General features: G+C 43.9%; 1 protein-coding gene across 1 annotated transcript; it reads left to right on the forward strand.

Moving 5' to 3' along the window:
- Nucleotides 1-2,649: 2,649 nt before the first annotated feature.
- On the forward strand, nt 2,650-16,631 carry tmem63c (transmembrane protein 63C; the record flags this gene model as incomplete). The annotated part of the gene is made up of 22 exons (XM_079286417.1): nt 2,650-2,859; nt 4,498-4,577; nt 5,716-5,803; nt 7,052-7,089; nt 7,817-7,959; nt 9,676-9,727; nt 9,821-9,929; nt 10,509-10,582; nt 10,717-10,797; nt 10,878-10,998; nt 11,218-11,351; nt 11,514-11,636; nt 12,691-12,844; nt 12,929-13,035; nt 13,677-13,763; nt 13,892-13,957; nt 14,068-14,230; nt 14,327-14,432; nt 15,219-15,386; nt 15,500-15,612; nt 15,704-15,778; nt 16,163-16,631. The coding sequence occupies 22 exons, from the start codon at nt 2,650-2,652 to the stop codon at nt 16,391-16,393; spliced, it is 2,523 nt and encodes an 840-aa protein (XP_079142543.1). The 3' UTR covers nt 16,394-16,631.
- Nucleotides 16,632-17,309: the final 678 nt, after the last annotated feature.

The raw sequence follows: 17,309 nt of genomic DNA on the forward strand, positions 1-17,309 counted from the left end.
GAAGTGGATACCATGGGATAACTGTGAGCATGTTTATATACGACTGGTGAGACAGAAATAATACCCACGGAGTCTTGTTGTTAAACTGCCGAGTCATGCTGTGACGTTTGTCCAAATGTTGTGTGAAACCACGCCACAGCCAGCCTGTATCCTTCAGCATCCTGCTCTGTTCTGGAGGTGGAGAGGAAGAGTTTAACTGTTAGCGTCAGCGGCGAGCAGCGCTCAAAGTGAATGACTCGTCTGATGCAGGAGGAAGAACAGCAATGAGACGATGAAGGTCTGTTTCCGCTTCTGCATGCCAAATTTTGTTCGAGCTCCAGTTTACAGCGAGTTGTGTTTTCTTATCGGGCATCAATTCTGTTTGATTCAGCTCCTGTTGCTGTCACAGTTCACACAATTCCTCTTTGATTTGTTTGCTGCCATTAGCTCATCACAGGAGTATAAAGATAGGCACAGAACAGTTTACTTTTTTCCTGCAGGTTTCCATTTTGGGCTTTTCAACATGACGATTGAATTAATCACAGAACAGGCAAATGCTGCAAACAGTATCACCATAGTGTCATCACAAGCAACGCCTTTTATCGAAATACAATTTATTGTTGATTTATTGTTATATTGATCTCACGACTTCAACATCTCCTGTAAAGCACTCAATCAATTTATTTGACACAACATAATTGAATTACTGTAAGATAGAAACGATCCAGTGAATTAAATGTTCAAACTGTTTTATTTTTTTGTCAGAGAACCGCTTGCTCTCTCCTTGTACTGTAAGACTATGCGGTTATTAATCCACATTTAGCTGTAAAATAATCTTTTTGTGCATGGCTTATTTATTGGCAGAGAGAGAAAGCGTGAAACCTCAGCTTCTGTGGAAACACAGCACTGCAGACTGCATGTGTGTGTGTACATTATGGATTTGCTTTGTGGTCCATCCTCAGGAGATCTCCCCAGTTGTCTCCACAGGGAGGCTTAGATGCTGACAGCATCTGAATATTGACTGCAAGCTATACAGTTTCACAAAAGAAAGTATAAGAGACTCCAAACGGTGCAGAAAGAGCTGCAAAAAGATGACTGGGTTTTATTTTTAAACTAAATCTCCAGACCTCTCTGACAGTGTGATGTGCAGAAGTCCTGCAGCACTGCCATTGATCAGCTCGCCCTCCTACACCAGACATCCTGCTGTGGCTTCAATAAGTGCCGTTTGGTAAATGCCTCACAAGACTTCTCAGGAAGTGACATCATTGGCGCGGTGATAAATCACACATTGGGATCAGTAATGTGTGCCAGTTTGGAGGCCTTTAGCTTCCTCGAGCTCTTTTCACTTCAATCTCGTACTACCTCACATCTCTTGTGAAAGTTGGACGGCGGAGGGTTGTGATGCAGCTTTGGCTGCCATTTACTGCTGCGTAGCACACGGTTTGTTTACTACCGTGTTTCCTGTCACAGCAGTCTCTCAAAATATCACGGATTCCTACTTCTTTCCCCATGAAATCCGATGATTGATGTCTTTCACTCGCTGTATTGCTGCAGAGCTTTGTCAGCACTCTGTTGCTGCTCCATTTCCTCCGACTGTTTATTCGGTGAGGAGTGTACACAAGCCGAGCAGCTGGGATTCTGGAGTGTATCGATCGAACGTGTGAAGAGTGTGTGCTGCTGGAGGACAGATGGTTCAGGCCTCCATTCTGTGGCCATGGCAGTGAATGATCATATCCTGCACATGCCTCTGTAGACAAGGGGATACACATAAACTGCCAATCCTCAACAAGCTGGTTAAAATTGCAGTGGAGTAAACAGTTTAAGCTTTTACTCTTGTACTGTTAAACTGAGTTCTCACAACAGAAATATGCTTTTGTCTACGTGGTTAAATGGTTAAATGGGCATCTTCCTGACACATATTGTGGTTTTTCACAGATCCTGCAGTGTCATCCAATCAGCATGTCGCTTTAATGTGAGGTCTCCACTTCCATTTGTCAGACAAAGAAACGGACACGGTGGTCAATAGCTGCTAATGGCCTGTGATGGTCATTAGACTGATCCTTGCAAATGCTTTCAATACTTATCAATACTGCACTTAGAGTGAGTGGCAGGTGCTTGTCTGAGAAAAATGAGTCACAACAATTGTATGTTAAAGGTGCAATATTCTGAAATCAGGCCATTAATACAGCATTAACCAGCTTTTATATTTGCAAAGATATAGTGGATATAATGTCTCAGCAGAGAATTAAGTCCCTCTCCCTCTGTGTGATGTAAGCAGAGCTTCTCCTTGCTTTGTATTGTTAATATTAACAATATTGTTATTTGTTGCTGACTTTACTCCTCTTATGCTAGGTAGAAATAGCTTCGTGTTTTAGCTAAATGCTAAACAGTAGGTTAGATAAACTAGCCGCAGCGGCTCAGCAAAAGTTAAAGCAAAAGTGTCGCATCTCAACAAACAATCATTGCATTATTACAGACTGTTGTAAGAGATTGTTGTAATTATCAGTTAACCCAATGTGATTACATTATGAATCACAGTGTGTAAAGCCCAATCATCTGGGAGCTTCAACAGGTGTGTATCAAGGCTTAAAGAGCGAGAGAACAGTAAGTCTAACAGCTTGGCTAATGATCACTTTCTTTCATCTTTTCTTCAGGTATGGTCCAGTGCTGATGGCGCACTCTGAGCTGTTAGTGACAAAAGCTTCCCCTGCGGAGGGGACAGCTGTGGCGCTGGATGTTCTCAGCTTCCTGGATTCTTTTGGGGAAGAAAACAGCACCGCGGACAGATGCTACCGCTCGCACTCCCGCAGCAGCGTCCTCCAGGGGCTGCCGTTTGGAGGAGTGCCCACGGTCCTCGCCATCAATGTCGTGCTATGGATGGTACTGACTCACACCCACCCATCCATTATATTTAACCACTTATCCCAGCTGATATTGGGCAATGGCAAGGTACACCCTGGACAGGTCGCCAGACTATCACAGGACACATAAAGACAGACAACCATTCATGCTCACATTCACTCCTACGGCCAATTTACTCCACACAGACAGGCCGGCTAGCCCGGGATCGAACCCAGGCCCCTCTCGCTTTCCACTATCACTTTAGAACCCCTTCACTAGTCTATCTTCAATCAGGATACGCAAACAAACTAAAAATGTAAACTGGGACTTTAGTATTGCAAGTGTCATATAGAGTCAGGTGGTGAAGTGATTCGCACTGTCACCACACGAAAACAAGCCCTTGGGGTCACACAGCTGGGGCCTTTCTGTCTGGAGGTTTCACGCAGTTCATCCCCTGCATGGGTTTCCTTGAAATTGGATATGACATTAATAAATGTGTTGTATCCCCTCGACAGTATAAAGAGATGTGGTTGGGTAAACGTTGAGACTTCATGCTGCTCCTATAGGTGTGAGTGTTGCCATTGCCTTGCAAAATGGATTGGATCACTGTTTTTACGTCAAGGCTTTTGGATCTCGTTGTGATGCACAAGTGCAAATGCACACATTATGTGCATGTCATAGATATCAAACTGCATTACATCTGCAATTTTGAATTTTCCCCTCACATAGCATAATACAGTGTGTACACTGTTTACAAAGATAATTGCATATTTTCCTCCTATAAAAATAGGCTGTCAGGCCTTGTCAAGCTTCATCTCTGCACTGATGTCACTCTTAATCTGCCACCTCCGTGTTTTAATTGGCTCATTTTATCGCTACCTAGTTGTCAAGACAACACAGAGGGTCGACTGCTGTCTCGTAATGAATAATGAATCATCTGTGGGACTGAAGGAGAGCATGCCCACGCATCAAGACCAAACAAACCAAAACAACAGGGAGGAGACAGAAAAGAGGGAAAAGAGCGAGATAATGGAGGGATTCTTATTCAAAGAAGGAGTTTGGACCCTGACTGTTAATGTGAACATGCACTCATTATTCAGCTACAAGCCTCAGTCAAGGCTGCCTTCATAGTCTCTGCGTGGCTAGATCACTGAAGAATGAATCCTTAATGGGGGCTTTTTTCTTATTAACATTGCTGTCGTCCTTGTCCACGAAACCAAATGTCTTTTAAACTCAAATGAATTAATGGTTTAATGGTGTGTTTTGTATTTTTCAATAGCCCAGTTATGCTCTTTATGTTCAACCAGAGCTGTTAAGCATGGATTCACTATTGGGTACTATAATATATCATTGAACAGGCTTCTTTTTTTTTTTACACTTTAGCTCTCCATTTATGGCTGACTAGAGGCTATTAATATTCATTCTTGCTATTGACCACACTCATTTGGCCGTAGTGCACAGCATGTGTTCGTGTGTGCATGCTCACCTGTCTCTGGTAGTTTCCAAGACAACCACGTACCACTCTAAAGAAAGACGACGGCTCATTATTGCTGCTGCATTGTGAACCTGTCCATTACGTGTAGGCTCCTTGTGAACGGGCAGTATGGAAAGGTTTTGGATAAGAGCAGATGAGTGTGTGTGTGTAAATCAGACTCATGTTCTGGTTCTGTGTTCTAGTTCCTGTTGCTCATCTTCTCCTGTCTGAGGAAGGCTGCATGGGACTATGGCCGCCTGGCTCTGCTGATGGAGAATGACAGGTGAATCCATCACACGTAACAGCTGACACACTTCTGGTTTGTGAGCCAGTGCAACATTTTAAGATTTTCAGTGGAACCTCTCCTGAGTCCTGACCATGAGGCCTCCAGCTCCCTCTGCTGAGTAGTAATGGTACTGCGTAGGAGGCAAAGTACTGCAAAGAGCTACACTGCCTTTGCTTCTAATAATCACTTGTTATTTTAGTGATGAATGCAAATGTGGCGATGTGTTCATGTATTTTGTATTAACAGTGAAAATAAAATGTTAACACAGATCAGACACAGATTTTTCTCATTCATTAAAACCCATGAAAAGATCACTACAAACAATGTATCTGTAATCTGTCTCTCAATACTTTTTTTTGTCTGTGGCACTCAAAGTCCACTAGTTAAAGGTAAATCTGTAAACAGGTTTTCTATTAAAGGCATTGTAGTTTTTTAGCAAATGTTACTCAAACACAAGAAAATGATGCTTGTGTATGGAACTATTTTCAACTGTGAATTAACATGCATAAGACTAACCATTGGCTACCCAGACAATGCCTGTTAGGCTAGGATATGGTTCACTGTTGTTTTGGGAGTTTTCATTAGATTTGCTGATGGTAAGAAAACAAAAGAATATCAGCACCTTTAAACAAGTCATCAATTATCATATTCCTTTTAGGGATACAAAATGAGTCAATGACCATCCAGCCGTCTGTGCGAGTCTGCAGCAGTTTTCTTCTGCTTGACCCGAGTCGCCTCTTTAGTGAAGTACGGGCTCGCTTACTTCTGCATGACCGGCAGCGGCTTCATAACACCCAAGAGCGAGCAGCATCTGTGTGTTTTGCCAAGCGGCCCTCTCTCGCACTGATTCAATTACGCTGCTTAATTTGACACAATGTTGAACTGTCAGTGGTACGGCCCAGAGAGCAATATCCACAAATTCAATCATCACACTGGCTTTATTCGATTCGACCATTCTGAATGTGTTCCATGTCTTCTTCATGTATTCAGTTTGAGACTGTGGGACCGTCTAGAGCAGTTACATTATGTCTTTACTGTTACAGCACTGACATGTTACATATCGGATGCATTGATAATGTCGTGTCAGCCCACCATCAAAATGATCATCTTGTTATTTCTTTGCTGGTCTTTTCAGTCTCACATCCCTGTTTTATGGAGAACCAAGTGAGAAAGAGAAGTCTCCGTCAGAGTCCAGCCCCTCCGACTCTGAGACCAAGGACATGGTGAGGTTTTGTTTTGTTTTGTTTGGCTTCGAGTTTTTCATCAACTCCTAAAAGCAACCAGGAAAACCCCTGAACAGCATTCTCAGATCATTTAAAGGTATCCTTCGTCCTAAGCAAACACCCCGACGCCGCCTCTCTCAACAAAACACATTTCATGAGTCCGACAGGTTGAACAAAATATCGATTGCATTTCTTACCTCATAAAATATTCGTCTGTTCCGTGTGATGAAACCTGCATTGGTCCCATGCGGTTCTGCTGCCTTACTTGCAGCTGCACGTAGTCATATGTTTTCATTGACAATGTATTAAAGAACTAAATGTAATGGGACAGAGGTTACAGATAGAGATGAGGCAACAGAGAATTATTATCCAACTCTATAGTTTCTTTTAGGTCTATGGAGCGTTCGTACTATCTTGTAGCTTATTGTTGTGGTTTCACGTCGCTCAAGCTCCACTCTCAAATTTAGCAACCTGCAGTGGAGCATCTAAGCAGGAGTACATATTTGATTGGTTGAGACTAGAGCTAAAAGGAGAGTGAATATTGGACTTTGAGTACCGGTAGTCGGATGGACACAAACACAATGCTGAATGAATGCAGATGTTGCTCCTTGTCAGCCGGATGTGTGAATAGGCGTACGTAGCGTTTGAGGAGACTGACAGACTCTAGTTCTCTGTGCACAAAATATAAAACAGCAGGCATTATGGGAAATGCAGAAACATCACGATCATCAACAATACCACTGATGATAGACTGTCTGCCAGTCTTCCTGATCATGTTCTCATTTAATTACAGTAATTATAACACGGTGTCACAGTTAACTTAGCAATGATATCTTGATGTCTCAAAATGCAGCCTACTGCACTTTTACAAATAAGTCCACTTGTCTAAGATGGCATTGCGTCAACTGTTGTAAGAGGAAAGTTTGACTCATTACTCATCTGGACTGTGTGACTCCATGACACCTGTGTGAAAGACTGAGGTCACTCCCTGCATGTTTAAGACAAAGAGTCAGACTGGAGTCATCGCCCTTTTCCTCCTCAAAGCTGAGGCTGCAGTAAAGTGGTTACTGCTCCAGGCTAGACCTATTAAATCTCCCCCTCTGTGTCACTCTGCAGACCTTATTACTATGCAAATAGTGGATGCTTGCAAGCAGCCAGATGTGGTGTGCACAGAATTGTATACATATGCCATCTATTATCTTTAATATCTAATCCATGGGATGTTTTGCGATACTCTTCTCTTTCCAGGGCTTCTGCTCGTGGCTGTCATCACTTTGCCATATGAAGTAAGTACACAAAGCAGTTGCCCTTGTAATTATTTTTTACCCTTCTCTCATCTTAGCTTCCATCCTTTTATTGGCCCTCTGGCTTCAAAGCTGATGTCACCGGCAAATGCAAAGTCTCTTGTTATATGTCATTTAGCAGCAAAAACAAACGAGTCTGGGCTCATGCGACCGCTGGTGCCGTGGCTTCCCGTTGAATATTTGCTCTCGCTGCAGTCTGACTACACACAACTAGAGAAGATGATTTCCACAGTGCCCATAGTTTCCATAGTATTATGGTGGAGTTTGGGTGCTTCTGTTTTTACCTCCCGTGCCAGTGGCTCACCGTAGGAAAGTGCAAACCCACCCTGAGAGTTCGCAATGTGTGGGCCGCCATGTGACCAGCATGTCCCTCTTTTCGGCATTTCATTTTTTTTCATGCTTTTCTTTTTGTTCTATTTTGTGACACTGGGTTTCCTGAACCTCCCGCCTGGCAACCACAGCTTCTGGCACCAAGGTAGTGGTGCCACAGTTTTACTCATGATGGGCCCTGGCAATGGACGGAGCTGCAGACATATATTCCGATTGAGATTGCACAGCTCTGTGTCCCATCACATGTGCGTGTGTGGAAGTTCCATTATTGACGCCTCAAGAACAATCTCTCTTTTTGCCATGTGGCGTAGAGCGCTTGGGATCTATTGGATATGTGATTCAGGGATTCTGAAAGTTTCCCATCTCTCTGTTTCTGCAGGGATGACGAGATCCGTAGCAAATGCGGCATTGACGCCGTCACATACCTGTCCTTCCAGCGCCACATCATCCTGCTCATGACAGTGGTTTGCCTGCTGTCTTTGGCCATAATCCTGCCGGTCAACTTTTCTGGGAACCTCCTGGGTATGTTTATCTTTAGATGATGGTCCAGTAGGGGTGGGGGAAAAAATCGATACAACATAGTATCGCGATATTTTGCGTGGCGATATTGTATCGGACGCCAAGTATCGGTCTTTCATTATATAAACTATTAACAAAAAAACCAAAAGAAATCGTTGTTTTTTTTTAGAAAAATCAAATCAATTGCTTTTTCAGTCCACTAGATGGTGCTGAGTTGTTTTCTGGTGAGGTCAGCAAAGGTCCCGGGTCAGCGTGATTGGTAGGAAGTTGGTCAAAACAAAGAGAGAGACATCTGGCCTCACAACGGGGTTAAATCTGCCAACAGCAGCCGGCTCATGGGGAGAGTGCAGCGCATAACTGTCTCTGCCCTCGACGTCCACGCATCGCAAGTTATACTGAGTTATATCACTCTCATATCCTACTTATATAAGTTATAGTTCATATACTGAGTCCACACGTTTGCATTTAGTTCAGTTGGACTATGTAGTAATACAAACTGTTGAGTTTGTCAGGTTCATGCAACATTTATGACATTGTTGGTCAGTCTGTCTGCTTGACAATCCTATTCTGCTGCAATAAAAATGATTGAAGTGAGATGAACAGACTGAAAACTTTATCTTATTAGATAAAACATGTTGACACAGTTCCTTTGGGGACATCATTTGAAGTTCAAAAAAGTAATAAATCGCAATATAGGCCTATGTTATCGCAATACTCAGAATATCACAGTATCGTGATAATATCGTGTCGTGATAATATCGTGTCGTGATAATATCGTATCGTGATAATATCGTATCGCGGGACCTCTGGTGATTCCCACCCCTATGGTCCAGTGGGCCGACTATTTGAAAAGCCAAGGGATATCCTTAACCTCAGGAGAGTCGTATGAGGCATCTCGCAGGGAGAGCAGCCAGGCCACACAGAGACAATCACAAGCGTCTACGATGTATATGTTAAATGCAATGAAACTTTGGCTTAAAACAATCGGTGGTAAAGCTGAGTTTATACGAAAGGAGATTGCATACATGAAATAAGATCAAAGCTGCAATCCACTCAAAAGGTCATTTTAACTTAAACTGACTCGTAAAACAAGATTATGAAGTGAAACGACAGGTCTACTATTTATACACACAAACGCTGCCTTTCATCAAATGGGAGTTTATAGCGTCAAGCCTCAGATTATAGGAATAGAAAGTGCTTCATATCCTCTTAACATACACATGTAGGTGTGAAGGGTGGGATAGTGCAGCAAATGAGCTGCTAACGAGCAGCAGAAATGCCTTTTGGCAGCTGTGTGCTTATTTTGTAGAAAGTGTTGAGTAAGCCATTCCATAACAGGATGAAGGCAGGAGTCATTAAAGGGGTCTACGAGGAGCTGGGCTGTCCACAGACACTTTCTTTTATGACTGCTGGCTATCATGTGATGAACCAGTGTGTCACCAAAGCCATTAAATAAACCAACACCCGATGTCAGGATGCCATGGTAACAGCAAACAAAGGGTGCCCGGATTAAAACACCAGAGTTAGGCATGACCGCGATTTTTGATTTGTGTGTGAAATGTCATTGAGATGAGAAAGATGTCATTAAGTTGGATGGGAAGGTTTTTTTCTGAATGGTGACATTGCTTCATTGTTGCCTACAGACAAAAGAGGAGGGGTTTCCTTTTAGTCGTTAAATTAAAATGTCTCGCTCTCTGTCATGTTTCGTTATCTCTACAGGAGACAGTCCTGAAAACTTTGGAAGAACAACACTGGCTAATGTCAGTGCAAAGTAAGTCTTGCATTTCATGAATGACGTCACATCTCATGAAATAGCGCAGAAACCATATCTGTATTCGTTTTAAACACTTGTTGTGCCTCGTAGGGACAGCTTTCTGTGGCTCCACAGCATCTTGGCTCTGGTCTACTTCATCATCACGTTGCTGTGTATGGCTCACCACCTGATGCGGCTGGAGTACCGAGAAGATGAGAAGGTCTGACACCATCACATCATACTGTTTCAACATTTAGGCCTGGCCATTTTCATACTGCAACAATATCCATTTCATTCAGTCAATTTCTCTAGTCTAGCGCGTTAGCATGCTAATGAGGGCTAAACGAAAAATACAGCTGAGGCTGGATGGAAGGTCATTATCTCATAAACTAGATTGTGATGGTTGCAATAGATGAAAAGTTAATGGGTCAACTAAGTGGTTACAATTCATCCTGAGGGGACCGAGAACGTGTGTTTCCAATTTCATGGAAATTCATCCAGGAATTGTGGAGACATTTCACGCTGGACACAAAAGTCAACCTGTTGGTGTCACTAGAAAAAAAGTCAGAGGATCGCCAAAGTCATTAGGATTCATCCTCTAGTGACAGTGAACGTGTGCACGAACTCTGTTCATGTAGTAGTTGGGATATTCCTGTCTGAACGTGGTAAACAAACAGACCGGAATTGCCATCTATAGAGCCACGGCACTAGCATGGCTGATACCTCTTAATAAGGTGGCGATTTATTTTAATCAGTTTATTGTATCTACTTCTCGTGATGATTACATTATGTGTTTCAGGTAGCCAGGACACTGATGATTAGCTCCATACCGAGAGAGATCTCCGACCCAGGACTCATCACCAAACACTTCCAGTACACATGTTTTATTATCTTTTTCATTGTTAAGTTAAATCCTCTCCTTTTGTTGAATTAATGTCACAAAACCATTGTACATGCACAATCTCATCACATTCATCACGATTAACTCCTTTTGCTCCATTCACTAGTGAGGCCTACCCCAGCTGCACTGTCACCGACATCCGATTCTGCTTTGATGTCCACAACCTGATGAGTCTGGACTTGGAGAGGTACAGTAGCTGCTCCAGATTGGACCAACACAGTTGGGGATCAGTGTGAGGCTCTTGTCTGAGGATGCTGTGTTTTGCAGACGCAAGGCAATGAAAGGGAGGCTGTATTTTGCCACAAAGGCCCAAAAGGATGGGAAGATCATGATCAAGACCCATCCATGTGCTCAGATATTCTGCTGCGACATCTGTGGCTTTGAAAAGGTACTTTTGATCAGCATAATTGGGATTCGTAGGCGACTGCCTGTGTATACTTGTAGCTCAGTTGTGCTGCACAGAAAGTATGTTTCCACTGGATGGCACTGCAATCCAGAAATAGGAACAACAAGCGCAGCAACAAGATATCCTGCCACTGTAAATCTGAAGATCTTTCTGAGAATGGAAGAGGCAGTGAGTAACGTGTGCTCCAACTTTTATCTGCAGGTGGATGCAGAGCAGTATTACAGCGAGTTAGAAGAAAAGCGGACAGACGAGTTTAATGCTGAGAAGAACCGCATCTCCATGAAGAGGCTCGGCATTGCCTTTGTGACTTTTCGCGATGAGAGGATGACTGCTGTGTGAGTAAACAACAGCATGACATCAGGGTTTGTCAGGTCCTCTCCTCGCATAAACCCCCGTCACATCTGGGAGCAGCCATAAAATTCACGAAGCGGCATAAAAGCCGACGTTACTGAGCACTGATGCAGATCCCTCTTTGTACATCTTGTGTTGTCTTCCAGCATTGTGAAGGACTACGGTTGTGTACGCTGCCGTCGCAGACCCCAGCAGTCCAGCATCACCACTGTGGTGCAGTCGCAAGAATGGGGGGTCGCCTACGCACCTGCTCCCAGTGACATCATCTGGTCAGTGCTGACATTACCGGTACTCACACGGTTTCTCAAACCTTATTTTCCCTTAAATTAGCAAAGTCAACATTTTTCACACCGACATCATCTACTACTTTTGTTGCAAGTTAGAAGTCCACCCATCCATTATGAATGCGTATTCTGTGCATGGTTGCAGGGAGCTGTAACCTATCCCAGCATGCATTGGTACACTGACAGACTGTGGGAGGAAACTGGATCAAACACATGCAGACACATATTGTGCGTGTAATATCCACTTTTACATGTCGTACGCATCATTTAGACACATTTCCCTGTAATTCATCTTGACATATTTGGTATCTTTGGAAACCTCTGGATTGTGGCTAGACTTTAAACCAATGTTTCGTGGGCTGTAATTTTGCTAATGTAACATCAGCTTGTGATGATGGACCTAAAAGAGTATATGTATTTAGACAAGAGGCATCTACATTCACAATACTGTTCCTATTTCTTTACCCATTGAGCTCTGTGCTGTTCTTTTAGAAAATTAAATTAACCAACAGCAACAATTAAGATGGATCAGTATATACTTTCACGTTTGTAGCAGATGTCAAAAAAACAACTCAAACTCATTCCCTATCCATGATTGAATTAGCTATAAGGCATGTTTCTTATCTTGGAGACAAAATGCAGCAGTTACATAACAAGTGAGTGATGCATATGTAGACGATATTAACCAAAGACATGGTATTGCTCAGTGTTTGTGCTTCACGCCTGATTGGCTGCAGTGTGTTTGTGTTTTCTGCACTAACTAGACAACTGGAGCAGTCGCAGGCTGCGGGGTTGAGCAGGTACTTTTGTTCCTTCATTAAAACTGAGCGTTGAAGTGTGCTGTTCCCAACCCGCTCTCCAATCCAATGCAGTGGAAACACGACTCACAGCTCGCATACAAGAGGCAACCGAGCTGGCTATTTCAGGCTTATGGCACTGCATACAGTGCAGGCTTGTCAGGGGAGAGTAGTGTGGTAAATGCCCAGTCTGTCCTGCTGGATGCTTGTGTATTGACGCTCATTAATTCTCCCGTCACCAGGGAAAACCTGTCAGTGTGCGGATCTCGCTGGTGGCTCCGATGCGTCCTCCTCAACATCCTCCTCTTCCTGCTGCTCTTCTTCCTCACCACTCCCGCCATCATCGTCAACACAATGGACAAGTTCAACGTCACGAGGCCTGTGGAAAGTCTGCGGGTCAGAGTTTAACTGTATGACCGTAATGCTACATTTGACCGCTCTTCCGTTTTCAATAATAAATCATTTTGCTGTGCAATCCAGAGCCCTGTCATTACCCAGTTCTTCCCAACCCTCCTGCTGTGGGCGTTTTCGGTACTCCTGCCCTTCATCGTCTACTACTCAGCCTTCTTTGAGTCCCACTGGACCAGGTACTCACCAGCCATCAGCCATCTCTCTCCTCTGAAATGGAAATGCCTGTCCTTTGCTTCTTCAAATAGGCCCTTCATGTGTCGCTGCCTGTCTTCCTCTCAACTCGCAGCATTGCTTTCTTTTTTCCCCTCATCTCAATTATTTTTTTCTTTCTCACCCTGTTGCTCTTTTTACTCCCTCCCTCCTTCTCTCTGTCACTCTCCCTGCACTGGTATTCTGGGCAGGTTGTCATAGAGATCTCCATGTGAGGATAATGATATGCACAGTAGTCACCATGCGCAGGGGAAAGGCACATGGTGACTAGCAGGAGGAGGAGCAGAACGACTGTGCATAAGGAGACGACCTCACGCTGCACCAATGAGCACCCTTTCTATACATAACCACCCCCACAAACGTGTTGTGCAGGCGTGATGTGCGAAGCACCGAATGCAAATGAACTGTTTACTGGAGTGAAAAGCGTAGTTCGTGCTAATGAACCCAACGGTCCTTTACATGTCGAGTCAGCTGACTTTACATTACATTATTTCACATTATAAATGTACTATGTTTAAGGGAACTGCGAAGATATAGTTTTACATAACTAAATATGCATTGCATGATGATGTTCTTACAATCCCATGCTATTCCTTTAATGTCTCAGATCTGGGCAGAACCAAGTAACGATGCACAAGTGTTTTTTCCTGCTGGTCTTCATGGTCATCATCCTGCCCTCTCTTGGTCTGTCCAGGTACACTTACAGCATATGCAATAACACAAAACAAACACATTGCTTCTGCTTTTATGCTTATTTTCACAGAATTCCTTTGAGTTGACACAATTTTTAGATTTGTTGCTCTTCTTTAATTCCGTCTGTAGTCTGGACCTGTTCTTCACATGGCTCTTCGATGTCAACTTCCTGGATGAGAAGGAGATCAAATTCCAGTAAGACAACTCTTTCTGTTCAAATAAAACGTACAAAGAGTATCACGACCCCTGAAAAAGACATTTCGCTCACAGCCAAACACTCATGCTTCTTTGTTTTCCTGGTGCAGGTGTGTGTTTCTCCCCGACAACGGTGCATTCTTTGTGAACTACGTGATTACATCCAGTCTGATTGGCACAGCTATGGAGCTGCTTCGTATCCCAGCACTGACAGTGTATGCCTTCCGCCTCTGCTTTGCCAAGTCCCAGGCTGAGCGCATTCATGTCAAACGGGTCAGCTGAGCCTTATCTCCGCGCTTATCCCAGTGTTTTTATTGCAGGTTCATTGTGCTCTGTTTTAAACATCTTTCTGTGTTTGTTCATATGCAGAGCCAGGCCTATGAGTTCCAGTTTGGCCTGGAGTACGCCTGGACCATGTGTATCTTTGCAGTCAGTATGACCTACAGCATCACGTGTCCCATCATTACACCCTTTGGTGAGCAACATACCTACAAATCCTCTTCTACCTCTTCCTTCACCATCCCATCACCTTCCCTCTTAGTCTCGTGTGTGTATCGTCTCCCCTCATGGCGTAACCTCACTCTCCTCCACTGCCTGCCAGTCCGATGCAGACTGTGTGAATTTGCTGCTGTAGTCCCAGACACCCAGACACAGTGAGTTGCGAGCCAGACGCCCACTCTGCTCCTGTCTCTGCCCAGAGCTCACCAAGCTTCTATTTGCCACTGCAGTCAAATATTGTTTTTGCGAACAGGCCCTTTCATACACGCTACCCTGCTGTTCTGTGCATTTTACCTGAGCGGCTGTCTGCATATTGTTATTTTTCTGAGGTAGAGCCGTGGCAGATACTCTCATTGGTTGAGTGGAACCTCATTGGGTGGAAACACAAAGAACAACACAAGATACTTTGCCAAAGCTAAATGGGAAAATTCTTAAATTACTAAAAAATAAACGTAAATTGCTTGTTTTTAAGACATATTTTCCTTTTTGTTGTTTTAAATCGGGTCAGTCTGTAGCCATGTCGCAATCATTTAATTACACATTGCACTCAACTTTGCATTGAGCATCATATTCAGTGTTTGAGGCCCTTAAGGCTTGTGTGTGGGGTTCGGTGGACTTTTGGAGAACAACAAATAAAATATCACTATGATGTCCATACCAGAGTTTTCTGTCTTTCCACCCCAAATCAACAATACCGCCGTCAATTTTCCAAAGAATGCTGTCGTGTTTTGAATAATGAAATGTGTTTTCCCTGCCACGGTAGGTCTGCTCTATGTGATCCTGAAGCACATGGTCGACCGATACAACATCTACTATGCATACGTTCCCACTAAACTCAGCCAACGGATCCACAGAGCAGCCATCAACCAGGTCATCCTGGCCCCCATCCTCTGCATGTTCTGGCTGCTCTTCTTCTCAATGCTCAGATTAGGTACTTTATCACTTCTATTTCTTATCCTGTAACAGTGTCTGCAACCGTCATTGTATTGTGAGCGTACAATATAACATTGTGAAGTTGTAATTTACTGCACCTTACTGTCACAGGTCCAGTTCATCCCATCACCCTCTTCACCTTCGTGTCCCTGCTCTCCTGTATTGCCTTTTCCCTCTTTCGATTGTGCCTCAGGAAGCAACCAGACAAGTCGTCAAGCTATCAGGTCAGCTCCGCTCCGCCATAACCCACACAGACTAAGCTCAGCTGAAGACGCACTAATACTGAATGAATAATGTGCTCTTTCTTTGTTTCAGATGTCTGATCAGCCAGCAGAGGGGACGTTTACTGATGCAGACAGGAGTGCTGTAACATCCAGCACTGCCTCCAGTGTACAATATCTCATATTTCTATTATTAGCCTGACAGTACACCATTCAACATATCTTACATATTAGTATTATTGCTTGTTTTAATAGTTAGTTTTATTTGTGTAAAGGTTACATTAGGTATTGTTGTTGGTGCATTTACTGTGCTGGTGGGAAGCTCTGACATCTGACATCTCAGCTGCTGATAATTGCCATTTACTTTTTTTTAGACTGGATCCAGGATATGCACACTCAGACTAAATATGTTAATTAAGATCTTAAGTTGGTGCATGAGTTAAGTGTAGGGTGGGTAAACGATAAACATACTTTAATCTAATGTACTCCCTGTGAATTGAGTGATTTACTGTGTGACACCATCGTTAACTATATGTTGATCTTCCTCCCTCAGCTGTTTGTGGCGTCCGTGCTGCTGGAGCCAGAGCTGGCTTTGACTCCCATGCCGTCCCCGGCCCACCACAGCTACGGGGCCATGGCCAGCTCCCAAAGTTCAAGCCACGGCGCGGCGGATGAAGAGGAGTGTGAGGAAGGCCACGCACAGACCCATGAGACTGAACTCCAAGACCCCCCAGACCCCTACTGCTCCAGCCCACTCATGGACAGCCCCGTAGGCTTCCAGTAACACCAAATTCCCCCGAGCTGATTCCACATGTCCTTCACCTGGGGAACACAGATTGCTTAATGCTGCAATTTCGCTTTTGACCCCAGACTCCAACTGCGTTGCCTCAGACCCTGAGACCAGACTGGGCTTGATGAAGAACCTGAAGAGGAAAGAATGCAGGAGCAGGGTCCATGTAAACGCCACTATCAATACATAGACCGCAGTTTGCTAAAACATCTCCTGAACTTGTCTAATGGACAAAAACGCCAATCTCGACAGACGATACATCCCTAAATGTACAGATTATTTCAGTTAAACTATTGGATGCTACATGACAGGGATCGCAACTTCTCCTGTGACTTGATTTGCAAGTTAGAAAGGTTTCAAGTAATGAAAGTGTCTGGGGTGGAACTGCCTTTGGGTTGCTATCAGAGATACTCTCTCCATGCTGTGGCACTTGGACATGAGTGGAGGTGAAAGTTCCCATCAGTGTGGGTGGTGTGAGCAGGCTTGCCCCGGCAGACTGACAGAGTGGTCTGGGCACGAGTGATATCTGGTTCCTCGAACGCAGAGCTCAGGGAGGCTGAGGGTGAGGGCAGCTAGTTGTGAAGCCATCTGCAGTGAGAGAGCAGACAGACGGAGGGCCGACTGTAACTCAGAGATGTACTGTAATATATGTACACTCTCAACAAGGAGGCACAAGCAGCTTGGCTGTACCTGAAGCTTGTTGTAACTATTATCAATTTACCGTTGCTATTTTTGCTACAGTATTGTTGGTGTCATTGATATTGTGGTTGGGGTTTACTGGAGATTGTTCAAGGATTTGCAGAGCTGTCCCGTCTTAATCGGAGTATTCCCTTATGATGCTATTTTGATGTGATCCAACTTTATTTTTATTTTTATTCATTTCAAAGGAATAGTTCAACATTTTGCAGAT

Source organism: Melanostigma gelatinosum, assembly GCF_949748355.1.
Source record: "Melanostigma gelatinosum genome assembly, chromosome: 16".
Classification (NCBI taxonomy): domain Eukaryota; kingdom Metazoa; phylum Chordata; class Actinopteri; order Perciformes; family Zoarcidae; genus Melanostigma; species Melanostigma gelatinosum.